Source organism: Bos indicus x Bos taurus, chromosome 9, assembly GCF_003369695.1.
Source record: "Bos indicus x Bos taurus breed Angus x Brahman F1 hybrid chromosome 9, Bos_hybrid_MaternalHap_v2.0, whole genome shotgun sequence".
NCBI lineage: Eukaryota > Metazoa > Chordata > Mammalia > Artiodactyla > Bovidae > Bos > Bos indicus x Bos taurus.
In genome coordinates this window covers 76,744,674-76,769,715 of record NC_040084.1, presented here as the reverse complement: position 1 = coordinate 76,769,715, position 25,042 = coordinate 76,744,674, and the positions used below count along the sequence as shown (strand labels likewise).

At 40.6% G+C, this 25,042-nt stretch overlaps 1 protein-coding gene across 6 annotated transcripts in view; it reads left to right on the top strand.

Moving 5' to 3' along the window:
• The first annotated feature begins 534 nt into the window (after positions 1 to 534).
• REPS1 (RALBP1 associated Eps domain containing 1) overlaps positions 535 to 25,042 on the top strand; it is a 90,015-nt gene continuing 65,507 nt past the window's right edge. For 5 of the 6 annotated variants that reach the window (XM_027551709.1, XM_027551711.1, XM_027551707.1 and 2 more), the window contains exon 1: positions 766 to 1,270. In XM_027551709.1, the coding sequence (XP_027407510.1) occupies positions 1,118 to 1,270 (153 nt within the window). In that variant the 5' untranslated portion in view covers positions 766 to 1,117. Of the gene's footprint in view, positions 1,271 to 25,042 lie in introns of all 6 variants that reach the window. The other variant, XM_027551710.1, reaches the window with a different exon arrangement.

The following is a 25,042-nucleotide window of genomic DNA, read 5'->3' as shown; positions in this document are numbered from 1 at the left end:
TGTATAACGAGATGAAGTTTGCTAGCTGTTCCCTCTATTCAGCAATTTTGTTTCTCAGGTAAACACGGTTTGGAGCCAGAGTGGGAGCTGGGTCTCAGTGGCTAGTGTCTATACGATGAGAGTTCTCAGATGGGTTGGTTGCATGTTCATAGCCCTTCAGAGCACATAGAAATACTGAATTGATCCTCAGTAACATCTGACCTCAAAGCAGCACAACGCATACAGTAGTAAGAACCTGAACAATGTTCCCCTTTCACTCAATGTTTATTAACCATTCGGTGCCAGAAGCTTTGAGATAATCCAAACTGCAGCCCGTATCTAAGTTCTCCTGGTATGAATGAGCTGCGTGCTTTCCCCACTGGTCGCTGCTTCCAGGGGTCCCAGCTTTGCCTGCCCAACGCGAAGGGCGGCTCGACCCTCTGCCGCGGAGCTCCGGCCACCAGGGGGCGCTGCGGCCCCCCTCTCCCGGGAGCGGCCGAGCCAGCCCGGTGGGTGTTTCTCTCTCCCTCTCGCGCTCTCTCCTCCCGGCCTCACATCCGGGTCTGGAGCGCGGCCGCCGCTGTCAGTGTTGCTGCGGTCGCGTCGGGGGCCGGGCCGGGGCGCAGTAAATGGCGGCGGAGGGAGGCGGAGCGGCGGCCGCGCTCAGCCCTGAACCCCCGAAACTTTAGACTAGAAGCCCCGCAACTTTTCCGCGAAGTGCTGCCGCTGTGGGGGCGTGGACGGAAGGGGAAGGCAAGGCGGGAAGTCTTGGGGGAAGCGGCGGGGAGCCGGAGAGACTCGAACCCGCGGCGGAGGCGGTGGCGGAGTCCGCCCCAGCCTCGCACCGCCGCGGCCCCCGCCTCCTTCCCCGTGTTCTTCCCGCGGCCGCCGAGGCGGAGCCGGAGCCGCGCGCTGTGCGGGGCCTCGTCGGCGGCGGCGCGCCGAGCCCAACCGGGCTCCCTCCCCGCGACCTCCGGGCCCTGTAGCTCCGACGCCCCCCAGGGCTCCCCGCCGCTTCGGGGAGGGGGGCGAGGAGGAGAAGGAGGCCGGGCGGCGCGCAGTCCCCACCGTCCTGGGGTCGCAGGGCCGAGCCCCCGGTGTTGCATGCGGGGCGGGGTGGCCGTGAGCGGAGGCGAAGATGGAAGGTTTAACGCTGAGCGATGCGGAGCAGAAATACTACTCGGATCTCTTCTCCTACTGCGACATCGAGAGCACCAAGAAGGTGTCGGCCAACGGGCGAGTGCTGGAGCTGTTTCGGGCCGCGCAGCTGCCCAACGACGTGGTCCTCCAGGTAACGCCGCTGCGTCCGGGGGTCGGCCGGCCGCCGAGGGGTCGCTTCCCGGCGGCTTGGGCCTCTAACCGCCTGCTTCCGCGGGGTGGGAGTGGGCGCCGTTTCCCGAAGGGCCGGCGGTGGGCAGGTTCCCCGGACTCCTCCGCTGCGGGCCGGGGCCGCAGGTGCCCGGGCGGCCGGGACTCGCGAGGGGGAGGGGGTCGCTCTTCGAGGACAAAAGTCAGGCAGGGATACTGTGGGGGTTGGGGAGGGGGTGGTGGTCTCTGTATTATCTCTGGAGAGCGTAAGCCCTGTATCTCTCGGCTGCCCCGCAGAATCCGGATTTTTCAACCCTGAAAGAGCAACTTCAGATGAAAGATCTGGGATTGTTACCATGCTTTTGAATCCTTGGTCTTGGCATCTACTTTTCTTTTTCTTAAGGAAGCTGAATTCTCAAGGAGATTAAAAAATTTGAACTTTTAAGTAATAGTTTGCAAGTAGGTATGAAAAGAACTTTAACTGTAGGATGCGTGGCTGGTGTAAACTGGATCATTTTTCCATTGGCCGTCGATACATTTGGTGGAACTGGTGGATTGGGTTGGTAGATAAGTATTGAGCAACTGCAAGTCAAAGGTGCCTATTTGCCTCAGTGCCCTAGAGGACCGAGGAGAGTTAAGTTTTAAGCTTTCTCCGTCTTATCTAATGTATGTGGTGAGCATTGATGTTACTCTGGGTCTCATGAGTCATAGCTGCTAGTAAGATTTTGTCTAAACAGCGTATCAGGAACAGGTTTTAAGCTTTCCTGTCTATGATGATCCAAGCCAGTTATCCAGATCTCCAAAACTTACGGCCATGTGCGTAGGTATGATGTAGTATATTGCAGAGAGCCCTGAATCAGGAGTTTTCAGGCCTGGACCCATGACCCCCCACTCTGTTAACCCGCAGGGTGACTTTGGGCCGAGCGCTTTAAACTCTTCAAGCCTAAGTGTGCTTAGAATGAGGGTCAAGTTCCTTCTGAGGAACCTTCTGGGAAATATAAAAATGTCCACACAGGCCTCTCTTTTAGAAGTTATCTGTGCGTTAATTGTGACTAAGTTGAACCAGTTCTTTTTGCATAATCTGGTTTGTTTTATGTTGCTTTTTAAAAATTTTGGGAGGAAAATTGGGCGTCTTACACACCAGCAGCTGGGAGTCTCATATTCATTCTGCTGAAGAGACAAAGTAAATATTTTAGGCTCTGCTGGCCACATACAGTCTCTGTATGTATATTCTTTGCTTTTGTTCTTGCAGTCTTTTAAAAATGTAAAAGTCATTTTTAGCTCAGGGGCATACAAAACAGGGCCTCTAACTGCTGACCCCTGCTGTGTGGGTACTGTATGTTCCCCGTATGGCTTTGGAGTTAGACTTAGAGGAATATACTCACTAATGATTTTGCTCTTTTTGTAGAAATACGTTCAAGGCATTAGGAAACTAAAACTAAGGGGGAACCTCCCATTTTCTGTTTGGTTTCTCTCTTTGGGGTAGGGCAAGCTGAAATCGACTGACATTCATATTTTTAAGGGTGCATGAAGACTTTAGGACATTATATTATTTAGGATACAAATTCAGCTTAATTAACCTTTGCTTCAAACATGTTTAACCCAGTCCAACTTATTTTCATGTCATGCTCGATTTTATTTACACTCAAAAATAAATTTCTATTGCCTTTTTTAAAAGAGAACTTAAATAGCATAAATATTCAGGATTCAGTTATATTAATAAGCTGGAAACTGTAGGAACTCCCTAAAGCACAATTCTTATAGCTTTCTGGGTAGCTTGAAGGCAATCTACTTAAAAAATTGGCCTAGGAGATAAAATGTGAAACAAAAGAGGAATGTGGACTTAATTCCCTAATGGAAGCTTAGGATTGTCGGAAAACAGTCCTCCCTTGCTTCGTAAGTTGAAAACATTTGAAGCAACTCACATACAAATTAGCACTGGGCTAGGTGTTGCAGGGCCTCACAGCAGGAGTAAGAAGTTCTCAAGGACCTTGTAAGCTCCAGAAATAAACATGTAACAAAGCAGTGTGAATGTCATGAGATGGATAAAGGAGGGTATGACCAAGAAAGGCCTCTTCACTTAATTCAGATGGACCTTACAGTAGTGTGGAGGGATGAAGAGGATTTCCAGGCGGTAAAACATGGCCAGAGGTAGAAAGTGTGGGAAGGACCCTTTGCAAGGACTAGCAGATAGTCAGATTTTGCCAAAGCTGTAGTATGTTTTGGAGATACTGGCACTTAGAGACCACATTGGGAAAGATTCTGAAGAACAGGCCAATTTCATATTTCAGGAGGCAGTAGAGACTCACTGATAGTTTTTGACTTCGAGTGAGATAGAGATCAGAGGCTAGGGAAAGAGGCTCGAGCAGTGGTTCAGAATAGATGCTAGATACAGAGCACCCAAACCAGGGTGACAGCAGTAGAACAGAAAAGGAGGGGCTGGATGAACAGGTCTGTGTTACTGAAGGGCGGTTGGGTAGCCACAGTGTGAGGTGTTTGTGGGAGAATGTTTGAGACTGGGTGGAGAGCTTTGAACTAATTGTGAAGGTGGCAGGGAGTTAGAGATTTAAGAGAACTGACTCATAAAAGCTGTGCTTTAGGAGGCATTTCTGGTGGCTCAGACAGTAAAGAATCTACCTGCAATGCAGGAGATCTGGGTTCCATCCCTGGGTTGGGAAGATTCACCGGAGAAGGGAATGGCAACCTACTCCAGTATTCTTGCCTGAAGAATTCCATGGCCAGAGGTGCCTAGCGGGCCACAGTCCATGGGGTCACACAGAGTCGGACATGACTGGGCTACTAACGCACTTAGGAGGCATTTAGGAGACCAGAGCAACTGAGAGTAGAGGGAAGAAGAAACTGGGGACTGATTCTTTCACATGTAAATGAAGTGATGAGGAACAGGGCCGAGGAACTCAAATGTGAGAGTGGGGACAGCCAGGGGGAAGGGAGTTTTGCCACCCACAAGGCACTTGGAGACATATTTGGTTATCATAACTCAGAGGGAGGGAGCAGTTCTACTGGCGTCTAGTAGATAGAGGCAGGAGTGCTACTAAACAGCCTACAATACACAGGACAGCTCCGACAACAGAGTCATCTGGCTCAAAATGTCAGTAGTGCCAAGATTTAGAAGACTGATCTGGACTCTGGTGGTAACAGTTGATCAGAAAATGAGGTTGAAGATACAGTAGGGGACGATGGAGGTAGACCTGATGAGCCTGGGTTAGCTGGTGATATTTTGCTAAGAGAAGGGCAAGGTTTATTCTCTGTAGGACACCACTCACAGTTACAGAAGGGGCAGGAAGAGGGCCTGATGTATGAAGAGAAATTGATGAGTTTGTTCTCAGGTGTTTTGAGATGGCAATGCAGTAGTCCAGGAGATAGTTGGAAATGTGTGAATGTCCACTCTGAATGCTGGTTCTTCCAGTGAAATTTGAGTGTTTGGGATCTCTCCTCTCTGCCTTTCTCACCTGTATATCTTGGAGTTAGAGACCAGACAGCTTCTCACACTAGGCATGCATTTTTACACATCAGGGCTTTGATTGATATAGTAGTTTTCAGCATTTGTTAATAAAAGTCATGAGAAGACTGAGGCATCTAAGGAATGAGTATAGAGAACAAAGAACAGAGGCCCCAGAACTAAAGGAGGAAGGAACTGGCATTTATTGAGTGCCTATTGTGTTCTTTTACTGTGCAGGTCATTTTCATGCAGGAACTCATTTGATCTTTGCAAAACAATCCTGTGAAGAGAGTATTATTCTTGTTTATTAACTAGAAACTTGATAGGCAGAGAAGTGTTAAATAACTAGTGAATAGAATACCTCTCCTTTACCATTATTTCTTGCCACCTGTCAGTTCTTTCCTACTTTTCACTGTTCATGTACTTGGTTTGCCCATAGTTCTTACAAAGAGTAGAGATCTTAAATGATTTGATTTTGAGTTATATGTGGATTTCCTTGTTTGCAAAATAGTTTTATCCACAATGATGTCTGGGAATATAGTCACTTCAGAGAACTAGGAAGATTCTTGTATATGGTATTCTGAGTCACATTGCAACACTGTCCTAGACTTCCCTAGTGGTCCAGTGGGTAAGAATCTGCCTGCCAACGCAGGAGTCATGGACTTGATTCCTGAATTGGGAAGATCCCACTTGTCACGGAGCAACTAAGCCCATGCACCGTAACTACTGAGCCCATGTGCTGCAACTCCTGAAGTCCACGTACCTAGAGCCCAGGCTCTGCAACAGCAGAAGCAGTGTTCGTTACACTTGTTGGGGAATACCAGAGTAAAACCTGTTATGAATACAAGGGTTTGTTTGGGGAGACGGTATGTTACTTGACCAAGTGAACGAGCTAGAGCTTCATAGTATTATGCCCCATACCAGAGAGGAACAAGACTAGGCAGAGAAAAATCTGGCTCATAGGATTTAATCATGAGGAATTTTGCTGTCTGCTGAGCATGAAAATATTCAGTGGCTTAAAAATAATCTTCAGAATTATTTTTTAAATGTTAGGGAGGGTATGCTATTTACCACACCAATCATTATGTTTTTCTAGCTTTTATTTAAAATTTATACTTTGGAAAATGTTTTAAAACTTCATATAGACTTTGAATGCACAATAGCTTGATAAAAGGTTCTAGTAGTAATTGTTCTTTTAAAGATTATAAGCAATGTACCCATTAATGAATCTGAGAAAATGTTGTAGTTCATTTGTATTGAGCAATATCTTGGTAGAACATTTGAATAACACATTTGTTTAGTGAAGTAAAAGTGATAATAATGAAACATGAGCCATTTTCTTTTTCTTTTGAAATTTGTTCAATTATATGATCTACTCATTAGTAATAAGATTAAAATAAAGAAGCAGAGCTTCATTTATGCATTGAAAATTACAAACTTAATAAATGTCAGGTTTGTTCTGGAGAAGTGATTTTTTTTTTCATTTGTAATTGCTAAAATAATTATAACACACTATAAAAATAATCTTACCTTAAACACTTTACTATACACAGTTGAAAAACACTTTTTGAGAAAGAAGTCACATTTATTGGCTTTCTGTAGGATCAGATCATATTTACTTAAATAATTTTTCTTTCTTACAAGGCACCTTGAATCTTTTTCGTTAGCCAGTAGTCCAGAGTTAGCCTTAATAACTTGAGAATTCAAGCTAGGCATTTTGACGGAGCTCTAAAAGAATGTGAGAAGTTGATGTGTAAAGGATCACTAAACATGGGAGACAAGTTCCAGCCCTGCCCCTTAGAAAATTACTTATTGCCTGGATTTTAGTTCTCACCATGGATATGATTGAATTGGGGTATTTATTTTTTACACTTTTTTGGCCACACTATGCAGCATATGGGATCTTAGTTCCTCAAGCAAGAATTGAACCTATGCCCCCTGCGTTGGAAGCTCAGAGTCTTAACCACTGGACTGCCACAGAAGTTCCTGATTGGGTTTTTTAACAAAGAGGTGACAGTGTAGGAATGGCTACTCTGTCCAGCCACATCCTTAAAAAAGTAGTCACTCAGACCTGAAATTAGTTGATATGCTATTTTGAAGCTGGAATTGATTTCTTTTACGCACTTTGGGAGATATGAAGAGGTGAATCTTGCCTAGAGTGCTGAAGTAACTGTGTATATAAGAGGGAACTGATGCAAGGGTTGTACAATCTGTGATACTGAGTTCTTCAGGGTGTCTGGCCAGTGAGAATTTGATGGGTAATAAGACTTGGCGTTTTTGATGTTTTCCCTGATAATATATTTCATTTTCTGTAGTCTTTCCTATGATAGATGCATCTTTATTTGTCTTTTCCCTCTACCTCTGTGTAAGGAATTTATGGCTGACGAGTTGCATATTACAGGCATGACAGAAATCAGGAGGTGATAATAACCTGGCTTAGAAATATTTTTTTAAGTTCATAAGTGAAAGTGAAGTTGCTCAGTCGTGTCTGACTCTTTGCGACCCCATGGTCTGTAGACTACCAGGCTCCTCTGTCCATGGGATTTTCCAGGCAATAGTACTGGAGTGGATTGCCATTTCCTTCTCCAAATTTTGTTGCAGTTTGATAAATTATAGGACATAAATGCTTAAAAGAAAGTACATCTCATTTTGTTTCAAGAACTGACTATGTTGAATTTGAGTCTCTTGTTACATGATGAAGATAGAATTTATTAAACTGTATTTCCCTCAAACCTCTTGTGGTTGTGGATTCCTTTGAGATTCTGGTGCACATGCTGGATTTCTGCTTAGAAGACTAAGTTACACAAAAGTCTGCATATAATTTGGGGTTGCCAGCTTTCCCCTAACCTAGCCAAGCTTGTCCCATGAACCTCTACATTAAGACAGTTTTAAGGAACAGCAGACAGACCCGGAAAAGCTGACCGTAAGTCTTTCTTAAATCAGTTTTGTATATTTTCAGAAAGTACTTCATGGCTACTATTTATGTTTGGGTTGTATATGCAGTGGTGAAAACTCAGGAATCTTCCCAGCCTTCATGGATTATATAAATTGTGGTAATGTTTAAAAGGAAAAGAACTGTGTTAATAGAAAATGGTGGGAGGCTATACGGACCTACCTAAGTGTAAGGAAAGACCTCTTTGAGGAGATGGGGGCGTAGCAAGAGAACAAAAATGAGATGTTTCACATAGAGGGAATGAGCATGCTAAGGGCTGGAACAATATATGAAGAGCTTGGTGTGTTTGTTGAGATGAAAGCTGGAGAAGTATGGGCAAGAGGAGAGAATGGCAGGGACCACATGCTACAGGGCCTTGTACACAGGGATCAAGCATTTGGATTGTGAACAACTGAAAGTTTATGTTCGGGGAGTTCAGTTCAGTCGCTCAGTTGTGTCCGACTCTTTGCGACCCCATGGACTGCGGCACACCAGGCCTCCCTGTCCATCACCAACTCCCAGAGTTCACTGAAACTCATGTCCATTGAGTAGGGGATGCCATCCAACCATCTCATCCTCTGTCGTCCCCTTCTCCACCGGCCTTCAATCTTCCCCAACGTCAGGGTCTTTTCCAATGAGTCACATCAGGTGGCTAAAGTATTGGAGTTTCAGCTTCAGCATCAGTCCTTCCAGTGAATATTCAGGTCTGATTTCCTTTAGGATGGACTAGTTGGATCTCCTTGCACTCCAAGGGACTCTCGAGAGTCTTCTCCAATACCACAGTTCAAAAGCATCAATTCTTCGGTGCTCAGCTTTCTTTATAGTCCAACTCTCACATCCATACATAACCACTGGAAAAACCATAGCCTTGACTAGACAGACCTTTGTAATGTAAAAGTAAAAAAGTAATGTCTCTGCTTTTCAATATGCTATCTAGGTTGGTCATAACTTTCCTTCCAAGGAGTAAGCATCTTGTAATTTCATGGCTGCAGTTGCCATCTGCAGTGATTTTGGAGCCCAGAAAAATAAAGTCAGCCACTGTTTCCAGTGTTTCCCCATCCTTTTGTCATGAAGTGATGGGACCAGATGCCATGATCTTAGTTTTTTGAATGTTGAGCTTTAAGCCAACTTTTTCACTCTCCACTTTCACTTTCATCAAGAGGTTCTTTAGTTCTTTGCTTTCTGCCATTGAGTGGTGTCATCTGCATATCAGAGGTTATTGATATTTCTCCCGGCAATCTTGATTCCAGCTTGTGTTTCATCCAGTCTAACATTTCTCATGATGTACTCTGCATGTAAGTTAAATAAGCAGGGTGACAATATACAGCCTTGACGTACTTGTTTCCCAATTTGGAACCAGTCTGTTTTTCCATGTCCAGTTCTAACTCTTGCTTCTTGATCTGCATACAGATTTCTCAAGAGGCAGGTCAGGTGGTCTGGTATTCCCATCTCTTTCAGAGTTTTCCACAGTTTGTTGTGATGCACACAGTCAAAGGCTTTGGCATAGTCAATAAAGCAGAAGTAGATGTTTTTCTGGAACTCTCGCTTTTTCGATGATCCAACGGATGTTGGCAATTTGATTTCTGGTTCCTCTGCCTTTTCTAAAACCAGCTTGAACATCTGGAAGTTCACGGTTCACATACTGCTGAAGCCTGGCTTGGAGAATTTTGAGCAATACTTTACTAGCGTGTGAGATGAGTACAATTGTGCGGTAGTTTGAGCATTCTTTGGCATTGCCTTTCTTTGGGATTGGAATGAAAACTAACCTTTTCCAGTCCTGTGGCCACTGCTGAGGTTTTTTCAAATTTGCTGGCATATTGAGTGCAGTGGGGGAATGACAGCATCTTAATTATATTTGTCAGAGGTTACTCTGCTATGTAGAGAAGATTGGCCACTAGATATGCAGTAATTCAGGCAGGAGACGTGATGGCTTAGATTAGTGAGGTGGTGGTAGGGTGGAGAGGAGTGGACAGGCTTGAGGTATTTGTAGGTGGTAGACACAGTGGGACATGATAGGGATTGGATATGGAATGTAATGGAGGAAAGAATTCAGGAATCTTGCTGCAAGTGACTATTACCGAATGGCTGGGAAATAAATAGGCTTTTTTAAAGGGGTTTTTGTTTTGTTTGGGTGAAGGGTAATGGTGAATTTGGCAGTTTTCTTTTGTCAATCTTAAATCCTCAGAAGCCTGTAAGATTAAGTAGACCTCTATCAGAGAGGATCAACAAATCCTGAAGAACCCAGAGATATTTGACTTGGAGATGTCCGTTTAAAGACATTAGTCGCTAAGCTGTGTCTGACTCTTCGCAACCTCATGAACCGAAGCTCTCCAGGCTTCCCTGTCCTTCACTATCTTCCGGGGTTTATTCAGACTCATGTCCATTGAGTCAGTGATGCTATCCAACCATCTCATCTTTTGTGGCCACCTTCTCAATCTTTGCCAGCATCCGAATTTTTTCCAGTGATGTATTGGAGCTTCAGCATCAGTCCTTCCAGTGAATATTCAGAGTTGGCTTCCTTTAGGATTGACTGGTTTGATCTCCTTGCTGTCCAAGGGATTCTCAAGAGCCTTCTCCATCTTTACAGTGGGAAAGCATCAGTTCTTTGGTGCTCAGCCATGACTACTGGAGAAACTGTAGCTTTGACTGTATGGATCTTTGTCAGCAAAGTGATGTTTGTTTTTTACTATGCTGTCTAGGTTTGTCATAGCTTTCCTTCCAAGGAGCAAGTGTCTTTTAATGTCATGGCTGCAGTCACCATCTGCAGTGATTAGTGATATTCAAAGCCATGAAAATAGGTGAAATCCCTGAAGAAGAGACTAGAGAGAGGAAAGAAGAACTGGTTAGAAATAGAACCCTGAGGAACACTACATATCTAAGTTGGGAAAACTGGAAGTCCTCTAAGAAGGAAGCTAAGAAGGACAGCCCTAGTGGAAATTTGGAATATATATTGGATCATGTCGTGGATGCCAAGTAATGCAACTGTTTCAAGAAAGGAATAGTTAATTCTCGAGTTTGGCTGAGAGGGTGAGACAATATGGGCAGAAATATGACCTTTGGATTTGGCAACCTAAAGGTCATCGGTGACTATTATGAGCCTGTGTCACAGACTGGTAGAGATGGAAGCCAGATTTGAGTGACTTGAAGGACATACAGTGACCCAGGAACTAGAAATTGGGTTTAAAGAAGTTAAAGGAAACAGACACAGGGCCGAAGTTGAGGTATGAGGATATAAAGGAAGCCTTTGTTTTTTTGAGTGTATGAGAAATATCACAGCATGGTTTTAGTTGCTAGAATTAATAAGGGAAGGAAGGAAGATGAGGAGAGACGTCTTTGAGAAAGCAAGAATGGTCTAGGATCCTGACTGCACAGTACAGCAGTCTTTGATAGGAAACAGATAATGTCCACACTTCCAAAAGAAGAGAGAAGGGGAAAAATGTATTCCCAGTAGCATCAGAAAGAAAAAAACACTTAGGAATAAACTTTAACAACAACAACAAAAAACCAAGATGTTTTTATTACAAAACATTAACCGAGAGAATTTAAATAAGATATTTTTGTTTTGTTTTGGGCACGCTACAAGGCCTGTGGGATACTAGTTCCCAACCAGGGATTGAACCCAGACCCTCAGCAGTGAGAGTGTGTAGCGTTCCAACCACTGGACCAGGGAATTCTCTTAAATAAGATTTAAATAAATGGGGAGATAATCTGTGTTCATAGATTGGATGATTGAATGTTAAGATGATCAGTTCAGTTCAGTTCAGTCGCTCAGTCGTGTCTGACTCTTTGCAACCCCAGGAATCGCAGCACCCCAGGCCTCCCTGTCCATCACCAACTCCCGGAGTTCACTCGAACTCATGTCCATCGGGTCAGTGATGCCATCCAGCCATCTCATCCTCTGTCGTCCCCTTCTCCTCCTGCCCCCAATCTCTCCCAGCATCAGAGTCTTTTCCAGTGAGTCAACACTTCACATGAGGTGGCCAAAGTACTGGAGTTTCAGCTTTAGCATCATTCCTTCCACAGAAATCCCAGGGCTGATCTCCTTCAGAATGGACTTGTTGGATCTCCTTGAAGTCCAAGGGACTCTCAAGAGTCTTCTCCAACAACACCACAGTTCAAAAGCATTAATTCTTCGGTGCTCAGCCTTCTTCACAGTCCAACTCTCACATCCATAGATGACCATAGTAAAAACCATAGCCTTGACTAGACAGACCTTTGTTGGCAAAGTAATATCTCTGCTTTTGAATATGCTATCTAGGTTAGTCATAACTTTCCTTCCAAGGAGTAAGCGTCTTTTAATTTCATGGCTGCAGTCACCATCTGCAGTGATCTTGGAGCCCAAAAAAATAAAGTCTGACACTGTTTCCACTGTTTCCCCATCTATTTGCCATGAAGTGATGGGACCGGATGCCATGATCTTCGTTTTTTGAATGTTGAGCTTTAAGCCAACTTTTTCACTCTCCTCTTTTACTTTCATCAAGAGGCTTTTTAGTTCCTCTTTACTTTCTGCCATAAGGGTGGTGTCATCTGCATATCTGAGGTTGATAATTCTCCCCAAATTAATCTATAGATTCAATAAAATACCTGCAAAAATTCCAGTAGACTCTTATAGAAATTGCCCAGCTGATCCTAAAATTTATAAGGAAATGCAAAGGATCTAGCATAGCCAAAACACTTTTGAAAACAAACAAGATAGGAGACTTCCCATGCCTAATTGTAAAACTTAGATAATCTGTAGTGGTCAGGACAGTGTGATTGGCATAAGGACAAGCATTATAGATGCCTCCCTTACAATTATGTTCACTTGATTTTTTAAAAAAGTGATAGGACAATTCAATGAGGAAAGGATAGTCTTTTTAACAAATAGTGCTAGGACAGTTGGATATCTGTGTGTTTTTAAAAAGTGGATTTAAATATACTATTTTATATATTAATACTTCATACCATACATGAAATTATTTCTAAATCATAGACTTTGTAAATTTATAATTGTAAAAGTAAAGCTATAAAAATTCTACATGATTACATAGGAGGAAATCTTTGTGACCTTGTGTTAGTGTTCCTAGATAAGACACCAAAAACATGAATCATAAAAGAAAAAGTAATAAATTGGACTTCTTTAATGAAGTTTTAAAACTTATACTTCAGAAGATAGTTAAAATAAAAGGACAAGCCACAGACTCACAGAAAATATTTGCATATTGCAAGCTTGGTAAAAGTCTTTAATCTAGAATATATAAAGAAGTCTTACAATTCAATTATAAAGGAAAAAAGCAATTTAAAAATGGGCAAAAGAGTTGAATAGATATTTCACCAAAGGAGATGTTATGAATGGCAAATAAGCATATGAAATGATGTTCAACATTAGTCATTGAGGAAATGCAAATTAAACTGCAATGACATATTGTCACACACCCACTTAAATGGCTACAATTTAAGAGACTGACATTGCCTAATATTATTTATGTGTAGAAACTGAAATCCTTATACACTACTCTTGGAAATGTAAATGCTACAGCCATTTTAGAAAAGTTTGATTGTTTCTTTTAAAGTTAAACATACGCTTACCATATGAACCAACAGTTCCACTCTTAGGAATCTATCCAACAGAAATGAAGATGTGTGCCCATAGAGAATTGTAAATGTCCATTTTAGCCGTATTCACAATAGCCAAAAATTGGAAAACAATCCAAATGTCCCTCAAATGGTGATAAGCAATATATGGTATATCTATATAATGCAATACTTTCCTATAAAAAATAAGGAACAAATTACTGATAAATGCTACAGCAGAAGTGGGTATCAAAAACATGAGAAGTGACAGAAGCCAAACATTAAAGAGTATATGTTGTGTGGTTGCATTTATATGAAATATTTAGAAATACAGAAAACAGGATGGATACCTGAGGCCGGGGCAGGAATGGAAGCACTAGAGGAAAATTTGGAGGGTGATGTGATGGAAAAGTTCTAAAATTGGATGAATTTTCTTAAAACTCAATGAACTGCACACTTTTTGTGAAGTATAAATTATACCTCAAAGCTGTGAATTAAAACTTTAACAATTTGGAGGGTGAGGAGAAGGCATGAACTTGTCATCTTGGAGAATGTGCAGGTGAGTGGTAGCGAATAAAGGGCCCTTTGTGCTGTCTGTGTAACTTATTTTACAAAACCTCAGTGTAACTTAACATAATGTGGCATTTGGTTATGCATTTGTGTTTTGAATATCATATGGAAGATGACATATCAATAGATATTATGTATGAAGGACATTGCCATATGAAGATTCATTACAACTGGTTATGAATAAGCACATTAATTAAGGGGCTGAAAAACTTGTGATGTGAAATAATGGAAATTAATTTCTATCTAACAACTTTGGGTGGTATGCTGACTTTATATACATTTAGTTCAGATATCTTAATTTTATGGAAAATTAAAGAAATTAATACTTTAACATTAATCCAAGTTTGAAATAATTGTGCCCAATAAGTAATAATTTTAATGAAATAGTTGTTTCAATCTACACGACTACTTCTGGTTGCTTCCTTTTATTGAAATAATTACTGTCACTATCATTTTACCAAAAAAAAAAAAGTTTCTGTTACTTAGTCACCAATTTGTTGTCTGTGTAGTTTCTTTACGTTGCTGTATCCAATCTGAGGTATAGTAGATAGATCTTATATTAATGTGCTCCTTTGGATAAAAAATAGTTTCTGAGAGTGCTGATCTAAGAGTGATTATTGCCTCTTGTCTGTGGACTTAGTAAAAAGGTGTATCTATGTCCTTAAAAAATGGAATTATTGTCTAGAAACTGTTAAAGAGTATTTTTTATTTTCTTCAAGTCTCATTTGTGGTTAGAAAGATCAGAGGTTTGACTCCTTAAACTACAGAATGTTTATTGGTATTGTATGTTATTATTTACTTGTTTTACAAGAATTCATATTTTTTCTAAAGCACTTAATTCTATTTCATAGAAAAGCATTTACTTATAACACCCTTGTGATTTTCTGTGTCAGCAAGTATTGTATGTGGTCAGAATGCGTAGACTTAGGAATGTGATGGTTCTGGATTTGGATCTCCACCTCAGTGCTCATTGACTTTCTTGCTCTGAGCAAGTACATTAACCTCTTTTAAAGACTCCATTTCCTCATCTGTAGACTGAGGATGATACCAAATCCAAAAGTTTCGTAATACCACAGTGAAGTAACATGTAAACATCTAGTGTAGTGCCTGGCTCTCAGAGGGTGAGCAAAGAAGTTTTGTTCACTCAAGCTCTGCTCTGTTAAGGAAAACTCATAATTTGTAGGATCTTGGCTTTTAATAGTAGTAGAAGTCTCTACATTGTTTTTCAAACCTAGCTTTATACCTTTTGTTGTTTTTGTTGCATTGAACTTAACACATTGCCCCCAATCCTTTGATCCTATCAATATTGCCTTATGTTTCTCCCTTTTACCCTGTAATTAGCGGATTTGTCCTTCTGAAGTTTACCCCAAAAGATGAAAATAAAAGATGGTTCTGAGGTCCTGAGTCTACATGACTTGCTGAGTGATGATAACCATTAACAGAAATAAAGAAGTGGAGGGAGGGGTCTAGTTTAGTTGAGAGCAATGTGCTGAATTCGGACGTGCTGAGTGAGCACACACACCCATGTCATGTTCAGTCCATCTGGGTAGCAAGGTTTAGTAGGCATTTGAAAGCTTGAGAGCAGCAACTGGGTGGCTTTAGAAGCTTTTGCAGACTTGGTAGTGTCCCCTGAATAAGGCCATTCGATAGAAATGATAGATGCAAATTTAACTTAACTGTATTTGAAATGTCCTTTCAGAGTAGATGGTAAATTGCACTTCTGTGTAGAGGTTTAGGTATTCTCACTTAAACGACTTAAAAAATTTTCCGAAACTATCTTGAGACTGTTAGCAGAATGCAAGGTGAATGAGGAAGTAATATCTCTTTACCTGAACTTAGTCCAGCCTTCAAAGAGTTGAACCTTGGATGTTAAACCCAAAAGGTATTTGCACATTTAAAGCAAGAGGTCTTAGCTTTTTGCAAGCAAGTTCCAAAGCAAGGGCTCAGAAGGTAAAGCGTCTGCCTACGATGTGGGAGATCCGGGTTCAATCCCTGGACTGGGAAGATCCCCTGGAGAAGGAAATGGCAACCCACTCCAGTACTCTTGCCTGGAAAAATCCCAAGGATGGAGGAGCCTAGTAGGCTATAGTCTATGTGGTCACAAAGAGTCGGACACGACTGAGCGACTTCATTTCCAAAGCAAAAGAATTGATTTCAGCTGAGGAGTGAACCTCGGAGCTAAGAGTCTAGCTTATCCTTTGCCATCAGCATTTCATTGCAGTTTTGGGCTTCTCATTTAACACAAAATCTCTTTTAATCTTTAAAAGCCTGCCAGATATTGTTATCCCTGTTTCATTAATAAAAAATTGGATGCTCTCTTAATACTCAAGAATTAGTAGATGTGTGGATCAATTCCTTGAGGGTGAGTTACCTTGTATTGTTGCTGTACCATTTCTTCAAGGATGGTTCTGTTGAATTCTGCTTTTATATATTCAGAATATTTTTTTCTATTTAATATCTTATAATTGTACCATTATAAATTCAACACATATTATTATTAAACATCTAAGCATCAGGGTATACTAATCTTTTCCTAAGGTCCGAGAATATAGTAGGGGATCAGTGTTCCTCTCTGGTTCACCACTATCTCTGGCACATATCTCTGTTGTCAGTTAACATTGTTGAGTGTTGAATGGGTGAGCATGGATTTATCCTTTCCCCCGCTCCAAATATCTTTGCTTATCACTAACTTGACTATATATATTGCACCCAATTCAAATAGTAATAATAGTGTGGTGCCTACTCTATGTCAGACACTGTTTGCACTCTTTTACGGATTGGTTTCTCAGTATTGTGAAATGGATAGTTTATTATGCCTGCTTTTAAAATGAAGATAAAGAAAGGACAAGTGTTAACTTCTCCAAGGTCATACAACTCCTAAGTGGTAGAGCTGGGATTTAAGTAGTTCTTTTTTTAAAATCACTGTTCTCTGCTTCCTGAATATTATAGGACTAAATACTTATTATCTCACTTCCGTGCTCATATCTTTACCCTCTACTTTATCTCTTGTATATCCTAAATCCCCAAATTTCTTCTCTAGAGTTACTTGATGTTTATAAGATCATGTTGAGGGCCCCATACCAGCTTGCAGAGTCCCTGTCCTGTTGTGAGTCCTGTTAAGACTCTAAAAGTTGTAACAAGTCCTGTTCATCCATGTCTTTCAGCAGCGTGTCTTAGAATAGTTTTGTAAATAAAACTTAAAAATAGGTCCTTCTGCCGCATTTATGTGGATACCATTGTTTAATCAGTCATTTGCTAGGTAAATTAACAATTTTATTGAAATAAAGGGATAAAACTTTAAACTTTTTATATGAAACACAAATGACGTTCTAAAGGATGGCTAAGCAGAATACTTTGATTTACTAGGGCTGACTTAGTCACTGTCTTCTCTAGGAAGTCTAGGTAACATTAATTTGTTCGATTTTTATGAGGACCTGCTTCTCTAGAGGACTGGAACTTAGGAGAAGGTTCCTGGTAACCTGGTGTGGATCCCTTTAGGATGGGGTGGCGGTTTATGCCATAGGTATAAATAAGATCAGTCAGGATGGATTTGGGAGTGAAAGGAGAGAGCAAAAGGAAGCCTGAGGTAGTAACTGCCTGAGGCATTAGAAGGAAAGGAGCAACATTCAGTATAACTCTGTTACTGGTGTTATGTTTATTTTCCCTTAGGATCCAGAGCAAATCCTTCTCTTGATGAGTTCTTTATGCTGAGATATTTACAAACTAACTCATGTTTTATAGTCCTTTAGTTTCCTTGAAAATTTTTATCCCATATGTAACATTTATCCAAAAAATCTGAATCAAGGAAAATGTTGATGTTCTTAAAAGACAATGTTGTTTTCATGAAATTATAAAGGTACTTCATAATTCAAGAAACATTAAAAAATACCACTTATGTTTTGTTTTAGTTTGACATCCTACTTTGAACTTTCCCCTCATCCTTGTAACCGGATAACCCCCGTTTCTCTTCTCTCCCCCTCCTGTTGTTTATGTTCGTACTTGTATACAACTTGTACTGTTGGTTTGTGTGTATTATCCTTGATAGGTGACAGGCACTTTGAAGGCAAGGGTTACCTTATCCTTGTTTTCCTTAGATCATTCTGGATGTGATAGGCACCCTCATCTTACTGGACTGATAGGTGCTGCAGGGTTTTACTCCTCCTCAGTGCCTTGTTGGGTCCTAGCCTCAACGCTGCATTTTGTCATGCCGCTTAGAAAATCCCAAATGACAGGGTATGAGCCTTTTTGAACAATATGGAACCTCTGAGATCTTGATTGTATAAATCTTTCAATTAGACTGTGAGTAAGCTAGCTAGTACTTTTGAGGTTGATCAGGTGACTTTAGTCAGGTATAGTAAACATGCATATTAATAACTTTCCTTTAAGCTGTTGTACCTCAAGGCTATTCTTTTAATTTTTTATTTTTAAAGATAGTTCACTTTAATAGTAAACTCACATGAGATTTTCTGCCTTGCAGAGGTATAATTTCTAATTCTTTAAGAGGATAAAGAACAAATAGTGGTAGATGAGTAATCTAAATAAGGAAATATGTCAGTAGTTACTCATTTAATTGACTCTTTTGGAAGAAAACATAGCATTCTGGTAAAATGCATGGTAACAGGGAGAGCATATCAGATGTGAGCAGTCATGCTTACCCAACCTTAAAAGTTACCTACCAGCTCACTCCCACGCTGCAGTCTTGTTTCTGATTATTCTTCTAACAGGGACTTTGTGTTCTAACTCAGCAGATCTGTTTTCTGTTTCTCACACAGTTGCTTGTTAGTTGTTTTGTGTTTCTTTTTTTTTTTTTTAACATGCTACTTTCTTTACTCTCCCCAGCTTTCATGCTTTCATCCTCCCCTTTTTTGAAAGGCTCCTTAGCTTTTGTATGTTTCAGAGATCTTATTTAAACAATCTTACCCTCTGCAACTCTCATTTGCCTCCTACCTATCCTGTGTGTGTTTTGCACTGTTGGTGCTTTTTGTTCAGTTATGTCATTGCTTAACTACTTTTCCAGGATATTTACATCCCAGCAGAATTATAAGTAAACTCCAAGTAACACTCAGGTTTCTTTTCTTTTGTGACCTCATGATCATCTCTAGTAGCAAAAGCACATAGTAGATGTTTAGAAAACAGATCTAACTATTAAGGAAGACAGTTGCTTAGCTCTTCTGTTTCTGTGCATCCGTGGACGTGATTGGGGTGATGATTAAGGCGGTTCTGGGCTTCTCACCCAGGGAAGTAAAAAGCGGGGGTGGTAAAGCTTACAGCCTTGGATGTTCCACTGCCAGCACTCTGGGTACTCTCTCCCCACCCCAGTCAACATTCTGGGCATGAGAAGAGAAGGAGGCGGCAAGAACAGGAACAAATAGCACAGAATTCTCTTTGAGTTTTGCCTTTGCACTTTGCTGACCAACATTGCCAGTTCCCTCTCCCTTCCTTCCAGAACCCTTTTTTCCCCCCTCTTCTTCTTTTTTGTTTTTTGTTTTTTTTGTAACAGCAGAATGTGAGAAACTTTAAAAACAAGCAAAACTAGGAATTTATTGGCAGTTAAATTATGGTGGAATATAGATATCTTGGCACTATTGCTTATGTTTTCTTTACAAAATTAATAAAGCACAGTTAAGTTCCAGTGTACCTGGCTGAAAGGTAAGAACCACAAATCCATTTAGAGGGCGGGTGCTGGATACCCTCACATGATACCATGTGGTGCTTGCCCATTCCCCCCTCGGGCTGTTGAGATTTGTGTCATGTCATAGTCACAGGTTTTACTGCTGGTCCTTGTCACAGTAAATGTAAACATGACAGGAATAGTAGAAACTGCTGATGTTAAACCTTTGGAATCTAAGAGCATACTTTATTCTGTGCCTACCTTCAGGAAGCTAAGGATTTGATAACCAAAGGAAGGGAGTTGATAGTTAAGTGACCAAACAACAACAGTAATAGAAAACCTAAGTCGTGTCTTACCACCCACCCACCCGACTCCTCCCAGACTGTAGCCCACCAGGCTCCTCTGTCCATGGGTTTCTCAGGCAAGAATACTGGAGTGGGTTGCCATTTCCTTCTTCAGGGGATCTTCCCGACCCAGGGATCGAACTCATGTCTCCTGCACTGGCAGGCAGATTCTTTACCACTGAGCCACCGGGGAAGCCCTTTCTATTACTACCCACAATTTAAAACCCCTAGAGAGAGAAATATTTTACTTCTCTAATCACCTTTCTTAGATTCCCCCTAAGACTTATTTCTGGAATGAATCCAAACAAGTGTTTCTCACTTAACACCTAACAAAAGACAAAAACATTATGGTCATAGTTAACTAATTGTATTATGGTTATTTTCTATTTATGTAGTGTTCCTTCTTGCTTCCGGTGTTACACATTTGACCCTACACACCCATCCAGTTGCCTTCCTATTTTTCTTCTTCCTTTTACTTCTGAATTACAAATGACCCAGATTTCTTCTCTGCTGTCTGTAGTAGTAACCTAACTTTTCTATTCCTCCCACTCTACCCCTTGAAAAAAAAAAGATACTCTTAAAGTTCACCTTTATCCTAGTCACCAACTCTAGTAATATTTTCTTAGGTTTCATTCTCTTTTGTCACTTACTTCCCTTGTAATTGACACTGAATTACTTTTTGAATATTACCTCTTTTTTTTGTTCTCTCTGATGCTAAATTATGTTATTGTCTTTGGTATCCCATCTTCCTACTATATTTTTCTCTTTTGTAGAGTCAGCTTTGACTCCTTTTCTTACATTCAGCCTACAAAATCCTTCAGATGTTCTTTGGAAAATTTCACCCAATCATCCTTTTCTGTCCTGTTTATTAATTACTATCTGAGCTTCAACAGATTATTGCTGCACTATTGCATTAGCCTTCTAAGTCTTAACTAGCTTTTTTTTTCCTGTAATTGCTGAAGAACAGATGAGTGAATTTCTTAAAAATTATATGATATTCTTCAGAAATGCTCAGTAAAAATTAGTCTGGCATTTAGAACCCTCACCATCTAGTTTGATCCAATTTACTATCTAACCCCGACTAGAATCTCTACTTTGATCTGTTGGCACCCCCAATCACAATACCCATCTTGTTTTGACTTATCAAAAAACCTGTTCATTCTTTCAGGCTTTTTTTTTCCCCCTAACAAATATTTCTAATCTGTTTCTAATTCTTACAGAAACAAGTATTAATTACATAGTACCTATTATGGGTCAGGCATAGAGCTATTTGACATGTGTTTAATGTTCAACTTAAGAGAATATATATTATATCCACTTTATAAATGAGAAACCTGGGGCTCTGGAGGCTACATGCCCAACATGAGCTGGTATTCAGATCCAGCTCTATCAGATAACAAAGCTTGTATTCAAGACACCAGTCATTTCAAGATATAAGAGTATAGCCTTATATGATAGCTTATCTTTTTTCATTTGTACCTTGTGTTTGTAACTAAGTTAGACATTTCTTGAAAACAGGGGGGTTGCATGTGAGAACCTTAAGTGCCTCCCAGCGCCCACTGTTACTTTGAACATTGTGCATACTTAAGAGGAGAACATTTTGCCAAGGCCTATCTGTAGTGCTACAAATTATAACAGCCTGCCCCCTTTCCGGATAAGAGCATTCTCTACAATGTTGTGAGTTCAAGAACGACTGCGTGTTTGCACGCATACTTGAATTATGGGAGGCCAGTGGAGCAGCCTTTTGGTTGGTTTTCCAGAGTGTCAGGTATGTACCCAACAATGTGAAGGCACAGTTGTGAGAAAGCTATTCTTCTTGAATTGTTTTTTAAATCTGATTACGGAGAACGTTTCGGTTTAGTACTGGTAAGTTTTTAACATCTTTCTAACACAGTTAACTCTCTTAATAAAGAACAGATAGGCCTTGAGATGACCACAAGCACATATTGTGGACAGTGATATTTGGCTGAAATTAAATGACAGTTTTGTTTTCATTGAATGTGTTACTGGTTTTGTTATTTTCTGTTTATCTCAAGTGATACTTAATTTCCATTTACATAGTGATAACAAGTTCCTTCTAAAATAAATCTGTTGAGTTTTTTTTAAAGTGTCTTGATTTAAAGAAGAAATATTAAGAACGTAATAGCACAAGTGGCTCATGGACATGGCAAGCTTGTGAAGGTGGTATGCAGGAATCGGAGGTTTGGGAAGCACATAAGGGAAAAAACCAGGCTTGCAAGTTTCTCATAGTTGGGCTCCTGTCTTGGCCCTGCTGATTTCTAGTCTATGACCTTGGGTGAGGACTTTGTCTTACTGTTTTGATTTATAAAATTAATGTAACAATGCCTACTTTTAAAATTGTTTAAGGATGATCTTAAATAAGTACTAGTATGAAAGTGAAGTCACTCAGTCGTGTCCGACTCTTTGCGACCCCATGGACTGTAGCCTACCAGGCTCCTCTGTCCATGGGATTTTCCAGGCAAGAATACTGGAGTGGGTTGCCGTTTCCTCCTCCAGGAGATCTTCCCGACCCAGGGATTGAAGCCGCGTCTCCCACATTGTAGGCTGATGCTTTACCATCTGAGCCACCAGGGAAGTCCTTGTATACCACTGAATAAATAGTAGCTTTATCATCAATTTTGATAATTTGTTTATTATTTATTTCCTTGTTTGGTCAACTAGAAATCTTTGATAGAATTTTAAAGATGCAGTGTAATTCTTAGTATTTCTGACCTTTGAGCAAGTATTTCACTGCCCCGGGCCTTTGATTCTCTGGGCATTAGTTTTTTCATCTGCATATTGAGAATAATTTAGCACCCGTATAGGGTTGTTTTGAGGACTAAATGAATTTGTAAAATAAGAATATTATAGCATTACAGTAGTGCTATATAGTTATTTGGAGTGTGCTGTATAGCTATTAGCTATTACTGTTATTTTTTCCTTAGAAAGAAAGTAGCTTTCTGGCAGATCCTGGGGCGTTTTTCCCTTTTGTTCTTACATCCTGAGTTGCGGGTGGAAGGTGTTCTGTGACGTTTGGTATGTTCATTGAGCATCTACTGGGTGTAAAGCATCTTGGTACTGGGATCACTGTAAACCAGCAAGGGAGAACTTGGTCTTCTGCAGAACTGCTCTGAGCCACTCCTCATACCCCGCAGTTACTACAGCATGCATTGAAAGGAACTTGAAGACTGTTATGCCCAAAAGGATTGAAGGGGTCTCATGCTGAATCATCATGAACTTCTGTATTGTATAGTATTTTCTACTGGAGTAAAATGTCATGGAACATTTGATATTGACATGTATAAGTATTTTTAAAAGTATGTGTGCAATATGGGTTCATAATAGTTGAATGGTTATATTTAATACTATTTTTATTCTCCAGTTTTTATCTACTTTGTAAGGTACACCTGGTTTCAGGACAAGTGGTATTTGTTTCTTATTATGTGCATTACGTTCCTAACTGTTACAAAACAAACGTGGCAAGGCAAATCATGTTCCTATTTTTCTTGAGTAATTAAACTGGTTCTCTTCCTAGAGAGGGGAAAATTAAGACATGATAAAAAAACTAGAGTGCAGAAAGGTTTTCACTATCAAATATTTAATACAAAAATGGGATAAAACACTCATTTACAAAACAGAAATACTAATCTTTGAATTTCATACTAGATATTGTTGGAGCTATATTTACAGGACAAAGTTTAGCAAGTGACTTATTAATAATTATTGCTACTTAAATCCCCAGTGAATTTAATTCCTTGTGGTTTTGCTATCATGGGCTTCCCTGGTAGCTCAGATGGTAAAGCGTCTGACTACAATGCAGGACACCCGGGTTTGATCCCTGGGTTGGGAAGATCTTCTGGAGAAGGAAATGGCAACTCACTCCAGTATTCTTGCCTGGAGATTCTCATGGATGGAGGAGCCTGGTGGGCTACAGTCAGTGGGGTCGCAAAGAGTCAGACACGACTGAGCAACTTCACTTTTGCTATCATAACAATTCATTATTTAAATATGTATCATCTTTAAAAGGGGGCACATAACTAATAATCTATGGTACTTTGGCAGAAATATAGATTTTTGAAAATTCGATGTTTTCAGAGGGTAGTTTGTATTGTAGTTACAGACTTGACATGAAATTTTCATTCAGAAAAATAATATTTGCACTGATGCAATCTTAGAAGTAAAATCTAACTTTTTCCTTTTATTTACAAGGAAACGATATATATAGCTATATATATGTAGCTTACCTATGTTCATGTAGCAAGCAATTATGAGAACTTGATTCTGTGACCTAATCACCAAAACTAACAGCTCCTGTTTTATAGTGTAACATAGTAGAACTCTGGTATAGTACAACTTGTTATATGAATTTACCACTGGGAAAATATTCAATATGATCCCTAGCAAATAATGTAGTGGTGAATTGCATGGTTTCAGTCCAAGTTCTGTTACTTCCTGTGTGTCCTTGAGCAGGCTCACCAGCATATCAGTTTTCTCTTTTGAGAGAAGTCCCTACCTTAAAAGGTTGTTGGGATGATTATATTAGTTAATATATTACTATTACTGAGCTTGGAACAGTACTTGACACACTGTATATACACCGTCAGTGTTAACTGTTACCATAATCATCATCATACTGTCATTGTCCTCACCCTGTAATCCCTGCAGTAGCCCATAGCACAGGTTAGAACATTATCCTAAGGATGGGATGTGGGTTTTTCTTTATCACAAGTGATATAGAAATTTCCCAGGCCCATGTTTTTCTGACACCTGGCCAGTGGTAGAGAATATGCACAAAAAGTTATATCACAGTGCTTAACCCTGTTCACACTGACTCTGCTCATTGAGTGCAGACGCTTCAGACCTCCACTCAATTCTGTGTGCTTATGAAAAGTCATAGCTTTCCAGTCTTCCCACTAAAGGAGCGATAGTGGTAACTTAGTGCAGTAGGGAATTCTCTGCTCCCCCACTCCTTTGACCATGGAGGGTGACTTTACCTCTCTGCTTTACTTCTCTTATCTATAAAATGGGATAAAAGTCTCTGTCGTTCAGGGATGAAAGTTTCTGATATGAAGACTGCTGCTGCTAAGTCGCTTCCGTCATGTCCGACTCTTTGCGACCCCATAGACGGCAGCCCAACAGGCTCCCCCGTCCCTGGGATTCTCCAGGCAAGAACATTGGAGTGGGTTGCCATTTCCTTCTCCAATGCATGAAAGTGAAAGGTGAAAGTAAAGTTGCTCAATCGTGTCCGACTCTTAGCGACCCCATGGACTGCAGCCTACCAGGCT